This window comes from Hypanus sabinus, chromosome 20 (assembly GCF_030144855.1).
Source record: "Hypanus sabinus isolate sHypSab1 chromosome 20, sHypSab1.hap1, whole genome shotgun sequence".
NCBI classification, from domain to species: Eukaryota; Metazoa; Chordata; class Chondrichthyes; order Myliobatiformes; family Dasyatidae; genus Hypanus; species Hypanus sabinus.
In genome coordinates, this window is record NC_082725.1 from 31,130,767 (window position 1) to 31,152,040 (window position 21,274).

The window sequence follows — 21,274 nt, forward strand, 5'->3', positions numbered from 1 at the left end:
GATGAAGAGTCAGAGCAAGAAGACATGGAGATGGGTGGAAGAAGTACAAGGTGGTAGGTGAGACTGGGACGAAGTGAAGTAATGTGCTGGGAAGCTGACAAGTGAAAGGGATAAAGGGCTGAAGACGGGGAAAGCTGATCAGAGAGGACAGAAGGCCATGGAAGAAAGGGAAGGGGGAGGAGCACCAGAGGGAGATGACAGGCAGGTAAGGAGGTAAGGTGAGAGATGGAAACGGGATTAGGGAATGGTGAAGCAGAGAGAGGAGGCAATTACCGGAAGTTTGAGAAATCAATGTTCGTGCCATCAGGTTGGAGGCTACATGGATAAACCTTATTGCGGCAGAAGAGGAGGCCGCAGACAGATATGCTGGAATGAGAATTGGAAGTAGAATTGGAACGGAGGCTACCAGGAGATCCTGCTTTTACTGACAGACAAGGAATAGGTGTTTGGCAAAGCGGTCTCTTAATCTACATCAGGAATCACCAATATACAGGAGGTCACACCAGGAGCAACGGATGCAGTTGATGACCCCAACAGATTCACAAGTGAAGTGTCGGCTCACCTGGAAGGACTGCTTGGAACCCTGAATGGTAGTGAGGGAGGAGGTTTAGGGGCAGGTATGGCACTCGTTCTGTTTGCAAGCATTGTGTGCGTTGCTTGGATTTCCAGCACCTACAGATTTTCTTGAGTCTGGCTGTTCTTTTCTGACCTCTCATGAACAAGGCATTTTTGTGCACAGATCTGCCACTCACTGGATGTCTTTTGTTTCTTGTACCATTGCCTGTAGGCTCTTGTGCATGAAAATCCCAGGAGATCAGCAGTTTCTGAGAACTCAAACCACCGTGTGTGACACTAACGATCATTCCACGGTCAAAGTCACTTCGATCACATTCCTTCCCCATTCTGATGTTTGGTCTGACCAATCACTGATCATGCTTTTATGCATTGAGTTGCTGCCACATGATTGGCTGATTAGATATTTGCGTTAATGAGAAAAGTGTACAGGTGTACTAAGTAAAGTGGCCGCTGAGTAAATATGTCGGTTTCCTTTCCAGAAAACCATTCCTACTTACCTCTGTACTCTGAAAGCCCAAGAGAAGCTTACAGAAATGCTATCAAATTCAAACTCATTGCTTCCTTACACTTAGAAAGAACCCTGTCACATTATTAGTAGACATTTTGAGGATCACCAAAATATTGCAGATAAAACAGACTCTATCAGCCAAAATTTAGATGAACATGACTCTGCCTTCACATTTAGAAAGGACCTTTAGTTACACCATCAACCTTAGTAAAACCCTGGCACCCGTAGTCAGCACCAGGGGGCTAACAAACTGCAGCCATACGTAAAGAACTCATGTTCTTCCAGACAATACTCCAACCACTCCCTGCCATGCACTATGTGCGTAGATGGAAGCTGTTCTTCAACAGCTTGTGCGTGGATCCTGGCCTCATCCCACCCATGGAGAGGTCTACCACCCACTCTTCATTATTATAAAATGCATTCAGTCCTGGCCAACACTCTCCAAGAGGTGGTCGTATTGCTATATGCTCCAAAGTGGGCTATTACTGCCATTCATTCCTTATAATATGCAGTTCATATCAACTTCAGTTAATCTTCTTAAATTTGATTTACCAGTTGCATTTCTCTGGAGCCTGGTTTCCATAAAACCTTCCCTAGCAAAGGAGGGTGCATCTTTCTCTATTGGGTTTGACTCTATCCTTTACCAATCGTAATAAGGTTATATTAATAAATAAATCTTCACACCATCTTAAAAGTTTCTTCTTTCAAGCAGTTAATCCAATCAACAATTCTAATTAGCTACTGCTGCTCCAAATCTATCAATTACTCCAATCACTGCACTTAAATACATTATTAATACATGCTGACATTTACATATTCATGCATATTTTGTTCCACATCCATACTTTAACCTCTAATTTTTTAATAATATTTTATTCTTGTAACTGGTGAATGTTGTTTGCTCTTGCATGTTGCACCAACCACCGCAGCAAATTCCTAATAAATGTATCTGGTAACTGAAGTTGTTATTTGATCATAGAAAACCTACAGCACAATACAGGCCCTTCCGCCCACAAAAATTTGTGCCAAACATGTCCCTACCTTAGAAGTTACTAGGCTTACCTACAACCCTCTATTTTACTAAGTTCCGTGTACCTATCTAAAAGTTTCCTAGAAGACTCTATTGTATCCGCCTTCACCACCGTTGCCGGCCGCCCATTCCACGCACTCAACACTCCGAGTAAAAAGCTTACCAGAGACGTTCCCTCTGTACCTATTCCCCAGCACCTTAAACCTGTGTCCTCTTGTGGCAACCATTTCAGCCCTGGGAAAAAGCCTCTGTTTATCCACACGATCAATGCCTCTCATCATCTTGTACACCTCTATCAGGTCATCTCTCAGCCTCCGTTGCTCCAAGGAGAAAAGGCCGAGTTCACTCAACCTGTTTTCATAAGGCATGCTCCCCAATCCAGACAACACCCTTGTAAATCTCCTCTGCACCTTTTCTATGGCTTCCACATCCTTCCTGTAGTGAGGTGACTAGAACTGAGCACAGTACTCCAAGTGGGGTCTGACCAGTTGCAATATTACCTCTCGGCTCCTGAATTCAATTCCACGATTGATGAAGGCCAACACACCATACGCCTTCTTAACTACAGAGTCAACCTGCACAGCTACTTTGAGTGATGTATGGATTCAGACCCCAAGATCCCTCTGATCCTCCACACTGCCAAGTGTCTTACCTTTAATACTATATTCTGCCATCATATTTCACCTACCAAAATGAACCAGTTCACACTTATCTGGGTTGAGCTCCATCTGCCACTTCTCAGCACAGTTTTGCATCCTATCGATGTCCTGCTGTAACCTCTGACAGTCCTCCACACTAAACACAACACCCCCAACCTTTGTGTCATCAGCAAACTTACTAACCCATCCCTCCACTTCCTCATCCAGGTCATTTATAAAAATCATGAAGAGTAAGGGTCCCAGAACAGATCCCTGAAGGCACCCCACTGGTGAACGACCTCCATGCAGAATATGACCCGTCTACAACCACTCTTTGTCTTCTGTGGGCAAGCCAGTTCTGGATCCACAAAGCAATGTCCCATTGGATCCCATGCCTCCTTACTTTCTCAATAAGCCTTGCATGGGGTACCTTATCAAATGCCTTGCTGAAATCCATATACACTACATCTACTGCTCTACCTTCATCAATGTGTATAGTCACATCCTCAAAAACTTCAATCAGACTCGTAAGGCACAACCTGCCCTTGACAAAGCCATGCTCACTACTGCTAATCATATTATACCTCTTGAAATGGTCTGAAATCCTGCCTCTTAGTATCTTCTCCATCAACTTACCCACCATTGAGTTAAGATTCACCGGTCTATAATCTCTTGGTATATCTCTACTCCCTTTCTTTAATAAAGGAACAACATCCGCAACCCTCCAATCCTCCGGAACCTCTCCCGTCCCCATTGATGATGCAAAGATCATCGCCACAGGCTCAACAATCTCCTCCCTCACCTCTTATAGTAGCCTGGGGTACATCTCATCCGGTCCCGGTGACTTATCCAACTTGATGCTTTCCAAAAGCTCCAGCACATCCTCTTTCTTAATATCTACAGGCTCAAGCTTTTCAGTCTGCTGTAAGTCATCACTATAATCACCAAGATCCTTTTCCATAGTGAATACGGAAGTAAAGTATTCATTAATTACCTCTGCTATTTCCTCTGGTTCCATACACATTTTCCCACTGTCACACATGATAGGTCCTAATCTTTCATGTCTTATCCTCTTGCTCTTCACATACTTGTAGAATGCCTTGGGGTTTTCCTTAATCCTGCCCACCAAGGCCTTCTCATGGCCCCTTCTGGCTCTCCTAATTTTCTTCTTAAGTTCCTTCCTATTAGCCTTATAATCTTCTAGATCTCTAACATTATCTTGCTCTCTGAACCTTTTGTGAGCTTTTCTTTTCTTCTTGACTAGATTTATTACAACTTTTGTACACCACGGTTCCTGTACCCTACCATAACTTCCCTGTCTCATTGGAACGTACCAATGCAGAAATATCCCCTGAATATTTGCCGCATTTCTTCCGCACTTTTCCCTGAGAACATCTGTTCTCAACTTAAGCCTCCAATTTCCTGCCTGAAAAACCTCATAATTCCCTTTACTCTAATTAAACGCTTTTCTAACTTGTCTGTTCCTATCTCTCTCCAATGCTATTGTAAAGGAGACTGACATGATCACTATCTCTAAAATGCTCTCCCACTGAGAGATCTGACACCTGACCAGGTTCATTTCCTTGATATCTTCAGGCACCACTCCCAAAGAGGATCAATGAATGTGGGCAGAGCTTTTGTTTTATATCACACTGCTTTTTCTTTCAACAATACATCACAGCTGATCCGGATAGCATTTTAAATCCACCTTCAATTAATTTACCTTTAATAATAACTTCTCTTTCATTCTGACCTCATAGTTAATTGGATTGAAGTGAAAAAGCAGAAGAGGTATTTTCAGTTCGTGCAGTTCTGGGTGTTGTTTAGTCGGGTAGATTAAACACCTGCAGCTGGCAGAGTTTTCATTTCATCATAGCAACTAAACAAAGCTGACACATCTACCATTGCGTTCTTTTAAAAAAAATCCCTATTAGCATGTTGAAGTTAGAGCTTGCATCTGGGCCTTCAGATCAGAAGCTCTAAGAGATGTGCAAGGTTAAAGTGAAGGATGTCGTACTGAAGAAATAACCAGCAGTCAACGTTAATGATCCTGACAAGTGAATTCAAATCAAAGCTTGGTGGTTGCAAAGCTACAATTACCCAATCAAATAAATTTTGGAATGGTAATGGCCAAACCATGAATCCACCAGCTTTGCCATCAGAAGTCCACTTCCCTCACTGGAAAGGTCTGCTGGGGGTTTATTCTTCTGAAATATCACCTGTTTGCCCGCGTGTTTTCCCTAAAGAAAGAGGGAGAAAACTACTCCACCTCCCATATGTGAATTTCCCTCTCTTTACTCAAACAAATATTTGGCAAGCAATGTCACTATTTCTGCCACCATTGCAAATTTTATTCACAAACCACTGACTCAGTGTCCTTCCTGGAAAAACAGAAGTGTTAATCCTTACGTCAACACAGTGGCTAGCAAAATTCCCATCCACGCTTTTGTTTTCACCAGAGTGGATGATTTCAACACACTTGTGAGTAGATTTCCTCATTCTTGTCTTCAGACTCCCAATTGGACCATCCCTTTTGCACATCCGTCATTATTAATGACCTACTTTAACTCTTCGTTATGCACTGCCTTAATTTTAAAATGTTCATCTTTGTTTTCAAATTCCAGCAGAGCATTGTCTCCCAATAGGTCTACAATTTCACCCAACAAATACCTTTATAAAACCATTAGACCACAAGACAGAAGAGCAGAATTAGGCCATTTGGCCCATCAAGTCTGCTCTGCCATTCCATCATGGCCAATTTATTATCCCTCTCAACCCCGTTCTCCTAGCTTCTCCCCATAACCTCTGATGTCTTGACTAATCAAGAACCTATCAACCTTCAATTTAAATATACCCAATGACATTCTCCTAGTTCATCACTTGCTTGTTCAATCTCTCTATAATTGACAGCTGCTGTATGTACAGTATTCAGCTGCTGAGGTCATAAATCCTGGAATTCAATTAAGCCTCTATCCTTTCTTTTAAAATGCCCTTAAAGTGTTACCAAAACTTTTGGTCATGTGACTCAATATTTCCTTATGTAACAGTGCCTAGTAATTGATGATGTTTTTCGTAATATTTTTGCTAAATAAAAGTTACTGCTTAAATGAATGCAATTCCAGTAAGATGGCAGTGCACTCAAACACAGCAGCCTCTCAGGGGCCAACTAAAGGTGCTCTTTTCTTTTTCAAATGTGTTTTTTCTTATGATTGTAAGACTACAGTGGACTCCAAGAACTACGGGTACAGCATGTCTACCGCATCAGTGAGAATCTCATTGTTCGGAACAGCCAGCCAGGGTGTCGAAGGAGCCAGTGAAAGGGTTGCAGAAGGGGAGGGAGGCGGATGGGTCAGAAAGGAGAAGCAGGTGGATGGGTTGGAGAAGAAGAGGCTGAAGGAGGAGCCAGACTAGGTTCGGAGGAGCTGACGTGGGTGCAGACTCTGCTGCTACCTGCTACTCAAAGTCACCGGAGTTGGTGTGCGAAGGCGGCGTACAGTGAAACCGTGTGTGACACTCGGACAGTTTTCTAGCAATTGCAAAACCCTGTTGGACATTGACTGCGACAGGCCTGTTCCCCTTGTTTGGTGGTGAGATAGATGGCAAGGCAGCAGCGTAGCCTCGGTTGTGGTGAAGAACAGGCCTCAAGCCATGATTTGCCTGCTGCTATAACCCAGGTGAGGAGACACTGCCTCCCCATCGCTCCCATCGGTGCTGCCCTCTAATGTCCAATCAGTGGAATGACAGACTGGATTCCCAGGAACCAGCAATTTGAAGACAATAGACAATAGGTGCAGGATTAGGCCATTCGGCCCTTCTAGCCAGCCCCTCCATTCACTGTGATCATGTCTGATCATACATAATCAGTACCCCGTTCCTGCCCTCTCCCCATATCCCGCTATCTATAAGAGCTGTACCTAACTCCCTCTTGAATGCATCCAGAGACTTGGCCTCCACTGCCTTCTGGGACAGAGCATTCCACATATACACCACTCTCTGGGTGAAAAAGTTTTTCTGCATCTCTGTTCTAAATGGCCTACCCCTTATTCCTCAGGACTAAAAATGTTTTTTCTTACATGACTATGCTTTTTCTCTTCTTTCTCACCGTTTTGAATGTGTGTGTACATGTTTGAACCTTAGCCCCAGCGGATCGCTGTATCCTTGTATGGTTTGAATGATAATTGAACTTGATTTGATTTTTTGATTTGACAATTATTGTTAGACTGGTTGTTTATTTAATAAGTGTTGCAAGCTATGCCAAGCCCTCTTTGAATTTATTAATTAATCATTTTTATATTCAAAGATAGGCATCATTCTGGGAACTTGAAGAGGTCACCAGTTTATGGTGGTTCAAGTCCAAGAATGAAATTTTCCAACCATTTTCATTCCCTTTCTTGTCATCAGACTTCAACAGATAGTATTTAATCATGCCCAAGTTTCAGGAACTCAAACTGCTTAACTTTCTTTTAATATTTCAGTGCCAAACTTGTTCTACCCATTGAGACTTTCAGCATTCAGATAAATCATAACTGATTTAATTCCACATCCTATTTAAGTCAATAACTTTGAATATTCAAGTTGTGTCAGCTCTATAAATGCATCAGATGTAGTGGCTTACATTATTTCCAAGTGCTTGAAGGTGTCCTGTCACAGGCTGAACTTTCCTGTTATTAATATATTGATATAAAGCAGATATCCTATCCAAATCCCCATGCTGCTGATTGCACCATAGATACACAAAAGTTATATTTTGTTTGTTGAACAAACATTTATCAATTCCAGTCTTAAAGTTTCGAAGAACCCACTCAAACTCTAGATCTTTTTTAGAGGAGTTTCAGCCTTTGTCTGAAGAAGTTTCACAATCTCTTTACTTTCCTTACACCAGATCAAATTCTCTCCAGATTTCCTCACCAAAGAAAAAGAATTTTGTGCCCCCTATCAGATATGTTAACCATTTGCAATGCCACAGTGAGATCATCCATTACTCTTCAATATGAAATGTTTATAACCCTAGACTATACAATATGATCTCACAATTTAAACTGAAGTCATTCTGGAAACCAACCCTTCTAAGACTACAATCCTGTTTCTCATATGCAGTGCTACCATGGGTGTGGAACCTCTGTAAGGTTAACAAAGTTTCTATTCCTGAACATCCCACCTTCTTGAGAAAAAGAATATTCCATTTAAAATTCTTTTTTATAATTGGCTTTGTCCAATCTCTATATAAATCACTCTGTTCATCCTAGCTTCTCATCATTAACAATATCGGGTTAAGTTAATCTTATTCAGCTTCTATGACAAAAACCTCATATTCAGTCTCTTCAATCCTCTGCAGCTCTTCACATTGATCCAAACTAGAAGTTGTAGCTTTCTGCTCCTGTCCATCCTGTTAACTCTACTAACTCAATTCATATTATCAATAGATTTAGGTAAGCATCTATCCGCATCTTCGTCAAATTAATTTGTATATGGTGCATATAAATATAAAGGTATCTTTAAGAAGTGAATGTACATTCTTTTCCAGATGGATTCACCAATTGCCATATATCCACCAGACTGATATCCGCAATAAGTTGATGTAAGGCTGCCCTGTCCCTAGGTAAAGGTGAAGTCTGAAATTTGCTTTTATCAATAACAGGGTCCATTACTTGGTTAAAGTCTCCTGCTAAAATTATTTTTCCTTCCTTGGCACCTAAAATTTTGTTCATCTTGTTAAGAAAGTCTGGGTCTTCCTTATTAGGTGCATATATGTTACAAAGTACTACCTTCACCCCATTAATAAGTGCATCTATACAAATTCCCCTGCCTTCCTTGTCCTTAAATTCTCCAAGCAACACAAAATTAAGTTTTTTGTTAACTAAAATCATTGTCCCATTTTGTTTGCTATTAAATGATGAATAGAATACCTGGCCCACCCAATCTCATCTAAATTTCAGTGCTTCAACATCTTTAAAATGTGTTTCCTGGACAAATGCAACATAGAGCATCTCTCTCTCTCTCTCCCTTTCTCTTTCATTCTCATTTCTCTCTATCTTTCTCTCCCTCCCACTCCCTGTCCCTCTCTCTCCCTCTCTATCTCCCTTTCTTAATCCCTCCCTCCCTCCTTCCATCTCTCTCCTCTCTTTCACCTTCTCTTTCTCCCTCTCTCTCTCTGCTCTCTCCCTCTCTCTTTCTCCCTCCATCTCTGCTTCCCTCTCTCACCCCCTCTCTGCTATTTATCTCTCTCTTTCTCCCTCCCTCACTCTATCCCTCCCTTTTTCCTTCCCTCTCTCTATCTCTCACTCCTTCTTTCACCCTTTCTCTCACCCTCCCTATCTCCCACCCTCTCTCCTACCCCACTCTCACCCAATCTCTCTCCCTCACACTCTCCTCTCCCTCCTTCTCTCTCTCTGCCCCCTCACCCACTCTCCCTCTACCTCTCTCCCTCGATCTCCCTCTCTTTCCTCTCTGTACCTCACTTTCCCTCCACATCTCCCTCTCTCTCTCCCTGCACTCTCCCTCTCTCCCACTCCATCCCCTATCAAACCCCTCTCTCTCCCCATCTCTCTCTCCCTCCCTCACTCTCACTCTCTCACCCTTTTACTCTCTCTCTCTTTCTCCGCTCTCTCTCTCTATTCGTCTCTTTCCCTCACTCTCACCCTCTCCCCTTCTTTCTCTCCCTCTAACCCTCTTTATTTCTCTCTCCCTCCCTTTCTCTCCCTCTTTCTGACACTTGCTCCCTCTCTCCCCCTCCCTTTTATCCCTCTCTCCCCCTCCCTTTTATCCCTCCCTCACCCTCCCTCTCTCCCTCCCTCTCCTCACTCTCTCTCATTCTCCCTTTCACCTTTTGCTCTCTTCCTCTCTCTGTATCTCTCTCCCTCTCCTCCTCCCTCTATGTCTACCCTCTCACCCTCTCTCCCTCTCTCTCCCTCTCTCTCCCCCTCCCTCTTTCCAACCCACTCGTGCCTCTATCACTCTTGTCCCATCACCCTCACGCTCTCTCTCCCCCTCACTTGTTTTCTTCCTCTCTCTCCCTCCCTCCCCCTCTCTCTCCTTCACTCACACTCTCATTTTCTCTATCCCTCTCTCTACCCCTCCCATTTCTTTCTTCCTCCCTCCCTCTCTCCCCACTCTCTCTCCCTCTCACTCTCCCTTTTACTTTCTCCTCTCTCCCTCCCTATCTCCCTCTCCCTCAAACCGTCCCTCTCTCTGCACTTCTCTGCCCCCTCACCCATATCTCTTTCCTGCTCTCTCTCTCCCTCTTTCTCTCACCCTCACACTCTCCCTGTCTACACCTCTCTCACCCATCTCTCTCTGTCTCTCTCTCCCTCTCACCCACCCTCTATCTCTCCCTATCTTTCCTTCCCACCTTCTCTCCCCTCCCTCTCCCTCTCTCTCTACCCTCTCTCCCTCCCGCTCCTCCTCTGTAACTCACTCCCTCTCTCCCACCTTCTCTCCCTCTCTTTCTCCTTCCGTCTTCCCCTCTCTCTGGCCCACCTCTCTCACCCTCTATTTATCTCTCTCTATCTTTCTCTCCACCTCTCTAGCTTCGTCTCTCTTCTTCCCTCTCTTTCACCCTCTCTCTCCTCTCTCAATTTCTTTCTCCCTCCCACTCCCTCTCTCTATCCCTTGCTCTCTCTCCCACTCTCCCCTCTCTTCCCTCTCTCTCACACACTCTCCCTCTCTCCACCTGTCTCTCTGTCTCCTTCTCTGACTCTCTCTATCTTATTCTCTCCATCTTACACTCCTTCCCACTCTCCCCTTCTCACTCTATTTCTTGCCCCTATCACTTTCTCCTCTCTCTCCTCTATCTCTCTCCCTCCCCTTCCTCTCTCTCTCCTTGTCTCCCTGTCTCCTCCTCTCCCTCTCTCTCCTCTCCTTCCTCATCTCTCTCCCTCCCTCTCTCTGTGCATGTTTCTCTCTCACCCTCTCATTTTCATTTTACTCTCTCTTTTCCTCTCTCTCCCTCTCTCTCAATTTTTCTTCTCCTCACTCTCCTCTCTCTATCTTGCCACCCCTCTATCTCCCTACTTCTCTCCCTCCCTCTCACTCTCTCCTCCCTCTCCTTAAACCTCTCTGTCTCTCTCTCCCCTTTTCAGTCTCCCTCCCCTTTTTCTCTTTCTCTCCCTCTCCCGTCTCTCTCCATCTTGCATCTCTCTCTCTCCCTCTCTGCTCTCTCTGTCTCCCTCTCACCCTCCCTCTATCCCTACCTTTCTCTCACCCCCTCACTTCTTCCCTCTCACTCCCTCTCTTTCATCCTTTCTCCCTCCCTTTACCTCTCCCTCTCTCAATCCCTCCTCACTCTTCTGTATCTCCCTCCCTCTCTCCCTCCCACTCTCTCACATCTTCTATCCCCCTCGCTCCCCTTGTCTCATTTTCTCCCTTTCTCTCTTTCCCTGTCCCTCCCTCTCTACCCTCCCTCCCTTTCTTTCTCTCTATTCCTCCTTCTCTATCTGATGCATCATCAATAACTCTCTGAGACGTGAGGCGAGATATCGGCTTTTATTGACTGGAAGAAAGAACAAGCAGCAATTGACCACCATGCTACATCCTGGAGACTGAGGAAGGGTCTGTGCCTCCAATCGCCTTTATACAGCGGTCTGTAGGAGGAGCCACAGGAGCAGTCAGCAGGGGGGGGGGGGCGTGTCCAGACAGGTATATGTAGTTCACAACACTATCTCTCTCCCCCCCACCCTTTCTCACCCGCCACTCCTTCTCTCTCACATTTTCTCTTTCTCTGTCCCTCTCCCTCTCTCTATCCCACCCACTCTCCCTCCTTTCCTCCTTTACTCCCTCCCTCTCTCTCCCACTCGACTCTCTCTCTGCCTCTCTGCCCCACTGGCCCTATCTCTCGCCTTCCCTCACTCCTTCCCTCTTTCTCTCCCTCTCTCACTCCCTCTATCTCTCTCATCCTCTCTCCCTACATCTTCTCTCTCCCTTCTTCCTCTCCCTCTCTGTCTCTCCTTCTCCCTCCCTCCTTCTCTCCTTCCTGCTCTCCCACCCTCTCCCTCTCTCTCTCTCATTCTCTCTCCCCCACCTCTTTCCTGCTTTCTCATTTTCGCCCTCTCTTTCCCTCTCTCTCTTCCTCCCCTCTCACTCTCTATTCCTCCCTCTCTCACTCCCTCTTTCCCCTCTCCCTCTCTCCCTCTCCCTCCCTCACTCTCTCTCCCTCACTCACTCTATCTGTCTCTCACTCTCTCTCTCTTTCTCTTTCTCTCATACCAGGTTACAATAACTGTTCTCCAAATGAAATAAGACTGATGGTCTGATATGTTTCTCACCTGACTGACCTCTTGCAACTTGATTGAGTTGTAAATCAATGCCTTCAATGAACATTGGCTAGGGTTACGAACTGATCAGGTGATTGGAATCAGGACATAGAATGCAAGTTGCAATCAATGAGAATTTTACTCAGATTTCATACTTCTGCTGTATTTTTTGCAATCTCTGCATTTCTTTGCATTGTTTTTGCATTGTCTTTAAACTTTGCTTCTTATTACAGTAACCAACTTACTGTAAATCCTCAAATACAACTGTCAGTATAAGTCACTTGCCTGCATAGCCTAGAAGATTCCTTACTGCTCCCATTGTCCTTGCTCCCCCAGTCTCCTCTCTCCATTTTCTCTCTCTCATTTTGTCCCTCCTACAACTACTGCAGGGGCCATCCCCCTGCTCCACTTACTCACAAGATTTCATAAGGCGATACTAAATCTGATTCTGATACTGGTTCCATCTGAGCATGACTCACACCCTTTGACCACTAAATCCGCTCTCCCCACGGTTCACACCCATCCGCTACACCTCTCCTATTTGGACCCATGCTCTACCTTCCTCTCCTGTGGAAGTCCATCATCTGTAGCGCTTTGCCGTTTCCAGCTTTCACTCCACCCTTCTCACTCTGCCTCATCTGGATCTGCAGATCACTTGCAAGATCTTGTTCCACCCTTTCCCTCCACCCCTTTGGACAGCCTCTCTCTGCTTTGGTCCTTCCGTCCAGATGTAGCGTCCCACCCAAAACGTTGGCTAACCATTTCCCACCACAGATGCTGATTTCTTTTCAAGCATTTTGTCTGTAACTCTTTGAATAAATGTACTTCTCAGCATTTTTTTGTAAATCTTTATTTCAGCATTATTGTATAACATTGAATTTATATTTGTTGGTGCAATTCACTTTGACAACTGCAGTTTTCTTTAGGAAAACAACTTGCGCAAATAAGGTATTTTACTTTCTGAGTCATTGGCAGCAGTAAGATATTTCAAAACCAGCACGTAGCAGAAATGTCAGTGTGTTTTTGATTATCAAGTATGCATTGGCTATAACGATGATACTACTGTGACAGAGCTAGAAAGGTTACTGCAACATTTAACAGTTTGTTTTCGAGTATGCTTTTTGTGAAGTAAATTCTAATCTCTACCTTTAAATTGAAGTATTTTACACAAGTGTACAGTTTGAAATTTACATCATAATAATCAAAATCACATTCTGCATCAGAAATTATAGTCCGGCAGCATTCAGCCGTTGTTAGCAAGAGGCTGCATTGTGAGGGCCGCATGGTCTTGGAGGAGGGAGATTCTGAATGGTGGGGGGAGTGATTCAGCAGTCAGCTTGGTCTTGCCAGAGCAATGCTTGGGATTGCTTCTTGCAACAGCAAAGTGCATTCTGCCTCACAGTCACAGTGTTTCTGGTTGCAGGCGTGAGATGAAGTAGTTCTGAGCGAACCATCAACCTTCATGTTAGAGCTCAAGGCGAGCTGAGCAAGAGGGCAGTCTCCCTCTTGCCTCCCCTACTGTCCAGGATACAGAAAAGGACTTGATGAGATGCCAGCTCCTCAGATGAAAAACGAAAGCCCCCTTTGAAACGCACACATATTATTTTCAGACCTTTGCAAAGCCAAGTATTCAATCATGGGATAGATCATAGCAGTTAATGTCCACTTCTGCCATTAATCAAGGAGAATGGACTGGCTTCGGAGATCTCCCTAATCAATGCAGGCACAATGCAGCTCGGTTCCACCATTCAGAGTGTCCAACCTGAATAAATCTGTTAGAGATAGATAATGAAGTGTCTACCTCTAACATTACATTCACCTACAACAGACTCAGCAAGGATATATAGCTCCCCGTTACACACGATCTTGAAGGTGCAGATCAAAATCCGAATAATTGTGAGAGCTGTTCATTTTGGTGCTGGAGGTGTTTGTTTCTTTGCACACATTCAAGTAGGGGAACCTTTTACTTGCTACCCTGTTTAAACGTTCTCTGAACTTTGTACCCACAAAAGCATAAAAGAAAGGATTTAGACAACAGTGGAAATAAGCAATGTTCCGAGAAATGAATAATGCATAAGACAAGTTATTCGATGCAATGCAGGTTGAAAGGGATGGTACCTGTAGGTCATGTAAAGAATAAAGGAAAATAACTATATTGTAAGGTGCCCAGCACAATAGGAACACCACCACAATGCAAAATATAACTTTCACTGTTTTCTGCTTCTTCTTAGCTCTACACTTAACAACAGTATTGAATATTTTGTAATAGGATAACACAATTACCATGAAAGGGATTAAGAAGAACAAGATATTTTGTAGATAATATCCGAACTGTTGCCAAATTAGTTCACTCCCCTCTGGGTAGGAGCTGCTACAAAGAAAGCCTTGGTCCGCATTAACGAGGACTTCAGAAAAGATCATTTCAGGGACTGTGGCTAAAATGCTAACGCACCAAACTACTGAACAGGCCACCACTCCATAGCGGAACCCTCTGATTCTCATGGCAGGCAGGGCATGAACCACAGCAAAGTATCGGTCCACAGTCATCAACGTCAAGAGCAGGATCCCACTGTAGTAGCCGACAAAGAATATCGCGGACATTATCTTGCACATGGCACTGCCAAAAATCCATCCATGTTCATGATCCACAGCCCAGAATGGAAGTGAGCAGGTAAAAAGCAGATCAGAGGTGACTAAGTTCAAAATAAAGATGTCTGTTAAACTTCTTAGCTTCTCGTATTTCATCAGGATCCACAAAACTAAAATATTTCCAATTAGGCTGAAAATAAAGATAAGGCTGTACCAGACTTGTGTAAATATTGATCCAAATGAATTAACATAATCATTCTCACACAACTGAACAAAGTCTGAATAATTGTCCGATGAATAATTATCATTATCATTATAATAATAATAAGAAGAAGAATAAGAATCATAAAGAGTGTTGCTCTTCCCTATACTTTCTTGGTCCAAGAGTGTTGAGTTTTCCAATAGTAATATTCTTGTCTCCATTATGAACTGCAGAAGAGGATAAATAATAAGATTTATTGTGAATTTTATTAGAAGAGTACAAGTAAATATTTAGGTTCAGAAATACCGTCCCTTCTCATATTCCTAGACCTTCAAGAAAAATTTGAGAAAAGGCTGAGGGTGCACTGGTGCAGATCCAGAGGCACTTTACAGTACAGTAACAGACACACAGTTTCTCTTTAATACCTTCAATTAACTCTTCCTCTGTGTAAATATAATCCCACTCCTCCTCCCAATTCAACTGCTCCCTGCTACCTCTCACCCAGATGTTTTGACCTGACTGACCCATGGGAAGAGAGTGTGCCTTAAAACATTTTGGTAAACAACATGAAAATAGCTAATCTAGTGGTACAGAGAGTAGATAAATGCTTTCTATTCAACCCAATGAAAATAACTTCAGGACTTACCTTAAGTAATTATTCTTCAAGCAATAATGTGTAAATCCTGCATGTTTTAAAATTACCCAGTAGCCATCCTCATCTGCAAGAATTTTTTATGACTGATTTGAAGCTCAGAGCTGCATGGCACAGATGAATCTGTCAGCTTGTTTGAAATCACACTGTATATCACTGTGGTCTACTTTAGAAACTCAAAAGGGGAAGTGCATTGAGACTTGCTATATTTCAGAGAACTTTCTTTTGGAGCCGCGGCATTTATGACGTCTAAGGAGCATCTTTTGTACTGTTCTGAATTTGTCCTCCTAATTCCAGACCCAATGCCCTGTGATAACTCGCAAAAGTTTGGAATATAATCTGAAAGTATCCAACCATCTGGTAACAATTTATGACACCGCTATCACTAAAGTGCTTCTTGTCTCCATTGCATAAGTACTGCTCCTTTAGAAGGGTATTGCAGAGCATCCCAGTAAATTTCAAATGTTCCCCCTCTTGATCTATCCTGTATTTATTACAGAGGGGCATCTTCTTTTTATGTACAACATGAACAATGCTTTTATAGTTTCATTAAATTGGGTGCAGAAGGGAAGTTTTCTGCTAAGTCACTATGTCTGTGGTATCGCTTACAGCTCATTTTCAGAACCTTCTTTGTCAGGACACAAGAAATTGTGCAGATGCCAAAAATCTTGAGCAAAATTGAAAACTCTGGAGGAGCTCAGCAAGTCAGGCAGCATATATGTGTTGGGGGTGGGGGGGAAATGGGTGGAATAAACAGTCGATATTCTGGCTGAGACGCTTCACCGGGACTCATTTATATATTATGACATTACATTCTGTAATGAACAGTTTCATTACCTTTATATCAATTAATGAACAATGATGATAGTAATAAGAAGCACTTCTATGTACCGTGATATAATGAAGTATTACCAAGTGCTTTACAGAAGTGTGATTAAATAAGCATAGAAACAATAAAGAAGAAATCAGTTGGATGTCTAATCTTGATCAAAGTGAAGGGTTGGAGACGGGAGAAAAGCCGATATCCCTGCACCAAAGACTGTAAAAGGTACACCTATCAATTGAGAGGCAGACGAAGTTCAAAATTCTAAGTAAGTTTATTATCAAAGCAGTTATATATCACCATATACAACCTAAGAGATTCATTTTCTTGTAGGTAAGAACACAGTAAATCCAAAAAACACAAAATTCAAAGCTCAAAGTTCAAAGTAAACCTATTATCAAAATACATACAGCATATATCACCATAAATAACTCTGAGATTCATTTTATGGGAGCATACTCAATAAGTCCAATGATCATAATAGAATCAATGAAAGACCACACCAACAAGGTGGACAACCAGAGGGCAAAAATAACAAACTATACAAATACAAAAAGAAACAGAAGCTGGACATTCAACCCAACCTACACCTGTTTTCTTTCATCTTCTACTCAAGCCTCTCTCAGTCTTTCTTCGCATGCATCTATCAGCAATATCCTCTGCACACTCCTCTTTCAAGCACACTTGTTCATCTTCTACTTAAATGCTACTCATTTCAACCACTCCCTGTTGTGGCAATTTCCACACTCCTTCCACTCCCAGGGTAAAGAGGCCTCTTCTGACTTATGGATTTCTTTGTATTTCACTGATTTTGAGGGCCTCTAGTTTTGCTCTTCCCCTCAAGTGGAAACATTTTCTCAACACTTCCTCTATCAAAATTCTTCATAATTACAAAATATTACTGTGCACAAGTTTCTGGACAACTTACTGTAAAGATCAATAAAACTCCAGGACAAGCTAGTATAAATAACTTCTATTTGTACTGCTATACAAGAATTGGCTTTGAGTCTAATTAAACTGATCTAGTCAGTTTTGGTCTCCGGAATGCTGGATATGGCAAAAAAAAACCACGAAATACGAGGGGTGATTGATAAGTTTGTGGCCTAAGGTAGAAAGAGATGTTATTAACTTCAAACTTTTTGCATAATCACTCAAAGTGTTGAACTGCATGTGCATGTAACAAGAGCTGTGTAACTCATCTCCTTCTACCTTAGGCCACAAACTTATCAATCACCACTTCTGGAGGTCCAAGACACCAAGACACCGACTTCTACAAAGAAGGGATCCGTATGCCCCACGACCCCACGACTAAGTGTGTAAATGTTGGAGGGGACTATGTTGAAAAATAAATGTACTAGGTTTTCTAAAATTGACTTCTTCTACCTTAGGCCATGAACTTATCAGTCATCCCTCCTACGTTGAAAGTGAGCCCATAAAATAAACTTTAGCTTTAAAATGGTTGCAGCAATGGGGAATCAAAGAGTAATTAACCAGGATTTTTCCCCTCTATTGGACTAATATTTTCATAATTTAATGTTTGTCTTTCTTTGAAAGTTGCATGTTTGGTAGGTGAAAATTACCAAAGTACATCATGATGATTGCTACATGATAGCTTGGGATCAGTTTGTCTTTGGATTTTTTTTAACATTACTGCAGAGACTAATATCAAAATATTAATCTGTTCATTGCTTCTTTTTTCCTTCTCTTTGGATTGAATTATCTGTATTCTTCTCTCTGCATTCTTTATATTCTTCTCAGTCTGGCTGTTTTGTCTATTTCTTCCTCTCGTTGCTTATCTTTCATTCCTTTCACTGAAATTACTGAGTTTAAAAGTTACTGGTCAGACATCAGCTGGAGGACGTTGCTGATATGAAGTCGTTCAGTTACAAAGACAGACGAGAGAGGCGAGGACTGTTTTCCCTTAACCAGAAGATGTTAAAAGGGGGACTTAACAGTGGTACAATTTTCTCTCTAATTTTTTTTTACAGCTGCGCAGACCAACCTTTATTCTGGGCAGAAAATTCTTTCAAGGCCTGAAAACTGTATGGCAATTTAAGTGTTTTTATTTCTAATATGCACATCAAGAAACACAAATCACAACTCACAACACAAGTGGACAATGCCAGGCAGACAAAACAACTGACCGACAGTGTGGCAAAAATAAAATGTTTTGACCAGATGGCATCAGCGTCCAGCAGGCTGGCTACTAACGTCCATTCTGTGTTTATTGGTACAATTTGTAACTGTGTTGTAACTTGAAATGCTGACATTGTAAATAGGTTGAAGTTCCAAAATGTATCAAAGTAAAGGTTGTGATACTTTTATTATTTAGAAAGTTTATGTATTGCATTGATTAATACATAATTAATTAATTACAGGGTTTTTTCACAATTATATTAACATAGATTTCAAAATTATATTAACATTCTATAAAAGAAAATTCTAGCTGCCCAGCAACAGAAGTTACATATATGGGAGCATTTCAGCTACTGCTCAGCTTAGAGGGAGCAGTGCTAGGGTAAATAAACTTAAGAGGGCTATTATTAAAATATTCCCCTTATCAGAGATAGATAAAACTAGTGGACATAGATTTAGGCTTAAGCATAAGGGGTTCAGAGGGGATATGAGGGGGATACTTTTACTCAGAGGGAGTGTGAGAAACAGAATTGCTGACAGCATTTGAGAAGGATCTGGACCAACACTTGAGTAGCTCCAGCATAGAAGGCAATGGCCAGATTCTGGAAATTTGGATTAATACAGATGAGTGCCCCAGTCAGCAAGGTATTGCTGGTCCAAATGGCCCATTTTCATGCTGACTGACTCTGAGTCAACAACGTTGATACTCCATAGGACATACATTTATATTGCACCCTTCGGAAACAAAGGTTTTGCACAGCTTTTTATGCTCACTCATGTGCCGTTGTACAGCATGCCAGTAAAATTACCTTAGCAAGTTCTTGCAAGCTGCAATAAGGCAAATGCATAAACAATTAGCTTTAATTAGGTTTGAAAGATAGGCATTGGACTGCCGCTTGCTTTGGCCATCTGAGATGATAGATGGACCTGGATTGGCATCTCATGGAAAGAATGACATCTCTGATAGAGCAGGACAACTCTGTACTGCACAACCCGAGAGCACTGTACTGAGAATCAACATAGATTGCGTGCTCATGTCTGGAGTGAAACTAGAACTTTTGGCTAACTACTCAGAAAGAAATACGCTGTTGCAAAGCCAAAGCTGACGCATCCAAGTAAGCTCTGTACTCAACCTATATACATAACAGTTGCTGTGAATATATTTCACAGTGTAAAGAAATGGACGCTTATTGAAATGCAATGGATTTGACCCAATATATAGCCAGAGTGAATGTAACTCACAGAATGAATGGCTGAATTCAATCTGTCTTACTTCTGATTAGTTGGATTAATTCTGTATCATTATATACATCTAAATTTATCTTACTATAAGTGGAAAGCTTAGATATAAGTGGTTAGACTGGTAAGTAGTAAATGGATCTATTTCACTGTAAGTGACCATTTAAAATATTCAGTAAATAACCAATTATATCTTGCACTGGCTTCTTAACAAGTTTGGAATTAGATAGTGTTAAAAGCAGAAGAATTAGAATGCTCATATGAACTGCTCAAATAACGACTTCTGACACTGTGCTTGGATTGCCTCTGGAAATTCTGGAAAGGAAAATAGATGTATATTACTTTCTTTAAGTGTTTCCTGAACTTTGTTCCAACCAAAGCATAAAAGAAAGGATTTAGACAGCAGTGGAAATAAGCAATGTCCCGACAAATGTAAAATGCAAAAATCAGGTGGTTCCTGATGTCACACGAAACAGCTGTTAGAATATTGAGATCAGCCAAAGACAGCAAGAAGACGACCAAATTGTATGGTGCCCAACAAACAAAAAACACTGTCACAATGCAGAAGATAACCTTCACTGTTTTGAATTTCTTGCGGGCTCTGCACTTAACAACAGTGTTAAGAATCCTGGAGTAGCAGTACAAAATAACAACAAGGGGGATCAAAAAGAACAAAAGGTTTTGTTGAAAACATTGCATGCCTAGCCATATTTGCTCAGTCTCCATTGGATATACACTTTCACATCTTAAGCTTTCATCCAAATTAACTGAGACATCAGAAAAGATCATTTCTGGGATTGTGGCTAAGAAGCTAACGCACCAAACTGCCAAGCAGGCCACCACACGATAGTAGAGCCGCCTGCTTCTTACAGCAAACAGAGGGTAAACTACCACAAGGTATCTATCTATAGTCATTAATGTCAGCAGTAGGATCCCACTGTAGTAGCTGATGAAGAAAATTGAACTCATTATCTTGCACATGGCCTTGCCAAAGATCCATCCATGTGTGTGATCCACAGTCCAGAATGGAAGTGAACAGCCAAAAATCAGATCAGAGGCAACCAGATTCAAAATAAAGATGTCCGTTACAGTTTTTGTCTTCTCGTATCTCATCAGGATCCACAAAACCAAGATATTCCCAATCAAGGTGAAAATAAAGATAAGGCTGTACAAGACTTGTGTAAAAACTGCTCCAAAGTAGTTGGCTTCATTAATTTCACATAAGGGAGCATAATCATAATTATCATCATAATAATCATAGCTATTATTATCAAGGTAATGTACTGTAAGTGACATCTTTGGTTTCTTCAGTCGTAGTACTGTGAGACCCTTCCTAAATGAAAATGGAAAACACATTTCTTAATAATATCTTAGAAACAAGCACTAAGTGAGCAATAGAAATTCAAAATGTACTTCTAACATGTAACATATATTAGTGACAAAAATAGCAATTCTTCCTGTAGATATTTGCATAAAAGTTACAAGAATAAATATCACTTATTTTTGCTTCTAAATAATTCAAAAAGTAAAGTATAAGCAGTTACTGTAATCCTCCTGCATTTTGAAGATCAGGAATAAACCATTAAGTTTTTCCCAATAAAATATAAGCACAACTTGTGCATTGAACCTTCCC

General features: G+C 41.9%; 2 protein-coding genes across 2 annotated transcripts; both read right to left on the minus strand.

Moving 5' to 3' along the window:
* Positions 1-11,904: 11,904 nt before the first annotated feature.
* On the minus strand, positions 11,905-15,571 carry LOC132378395 (chemokine XC receptor 1-like). Its single transcript, XM_059945280.1, has 2 exons — positions 15,438-15,571; positions 11,905-15,018 (listed from the first exon to the last, which is right to left on the minus strand). Exon 2 carries the CDS (start codon positions 15,010-15,012, stop codon positions 13,855-13,857), a length of 1,158 nt encoding a protein of 385 aa, XP_059801263.1. The 5' UTR covers positions 15,013-15,018; positions 15,438-15,571; the 3' UTR covers positions 11,905-13,854.
* Positions 15,572-19,863: 4,292 nt separating this feature from the next.
* LOC132378204 (chemokine XC receptor 1-like) lies at positions 19,864-20,937 on the minus strand. Its single transcript, XM_059944914.1, has one exon. The coding sequence runs from the start codon at positions 20,935-20,937 to the stop codon at positions 19,864-19,866; it is 1,074 nt and encodes a 357-aa protein (XP_059800897.1).
* Between the last annotated feature and the right edge of the window lie 337 nt (positions 20,938-21,274).

Coding starts and splice junctions, on each gene's coding strand:
- LOC132378395 (XM_059945280.1), bottom strand. CDS start 15,012: ATGGAGACAAGAATATTACTATTGGAAAACTCAACACTCTTGGACCAA.
- LOC132378204 (XM_059944914.1), bottom strand. CDS start 20,937: ATGTCACTTACAGTACATTACCTTGATAATAATAGCTATGATTATTAT.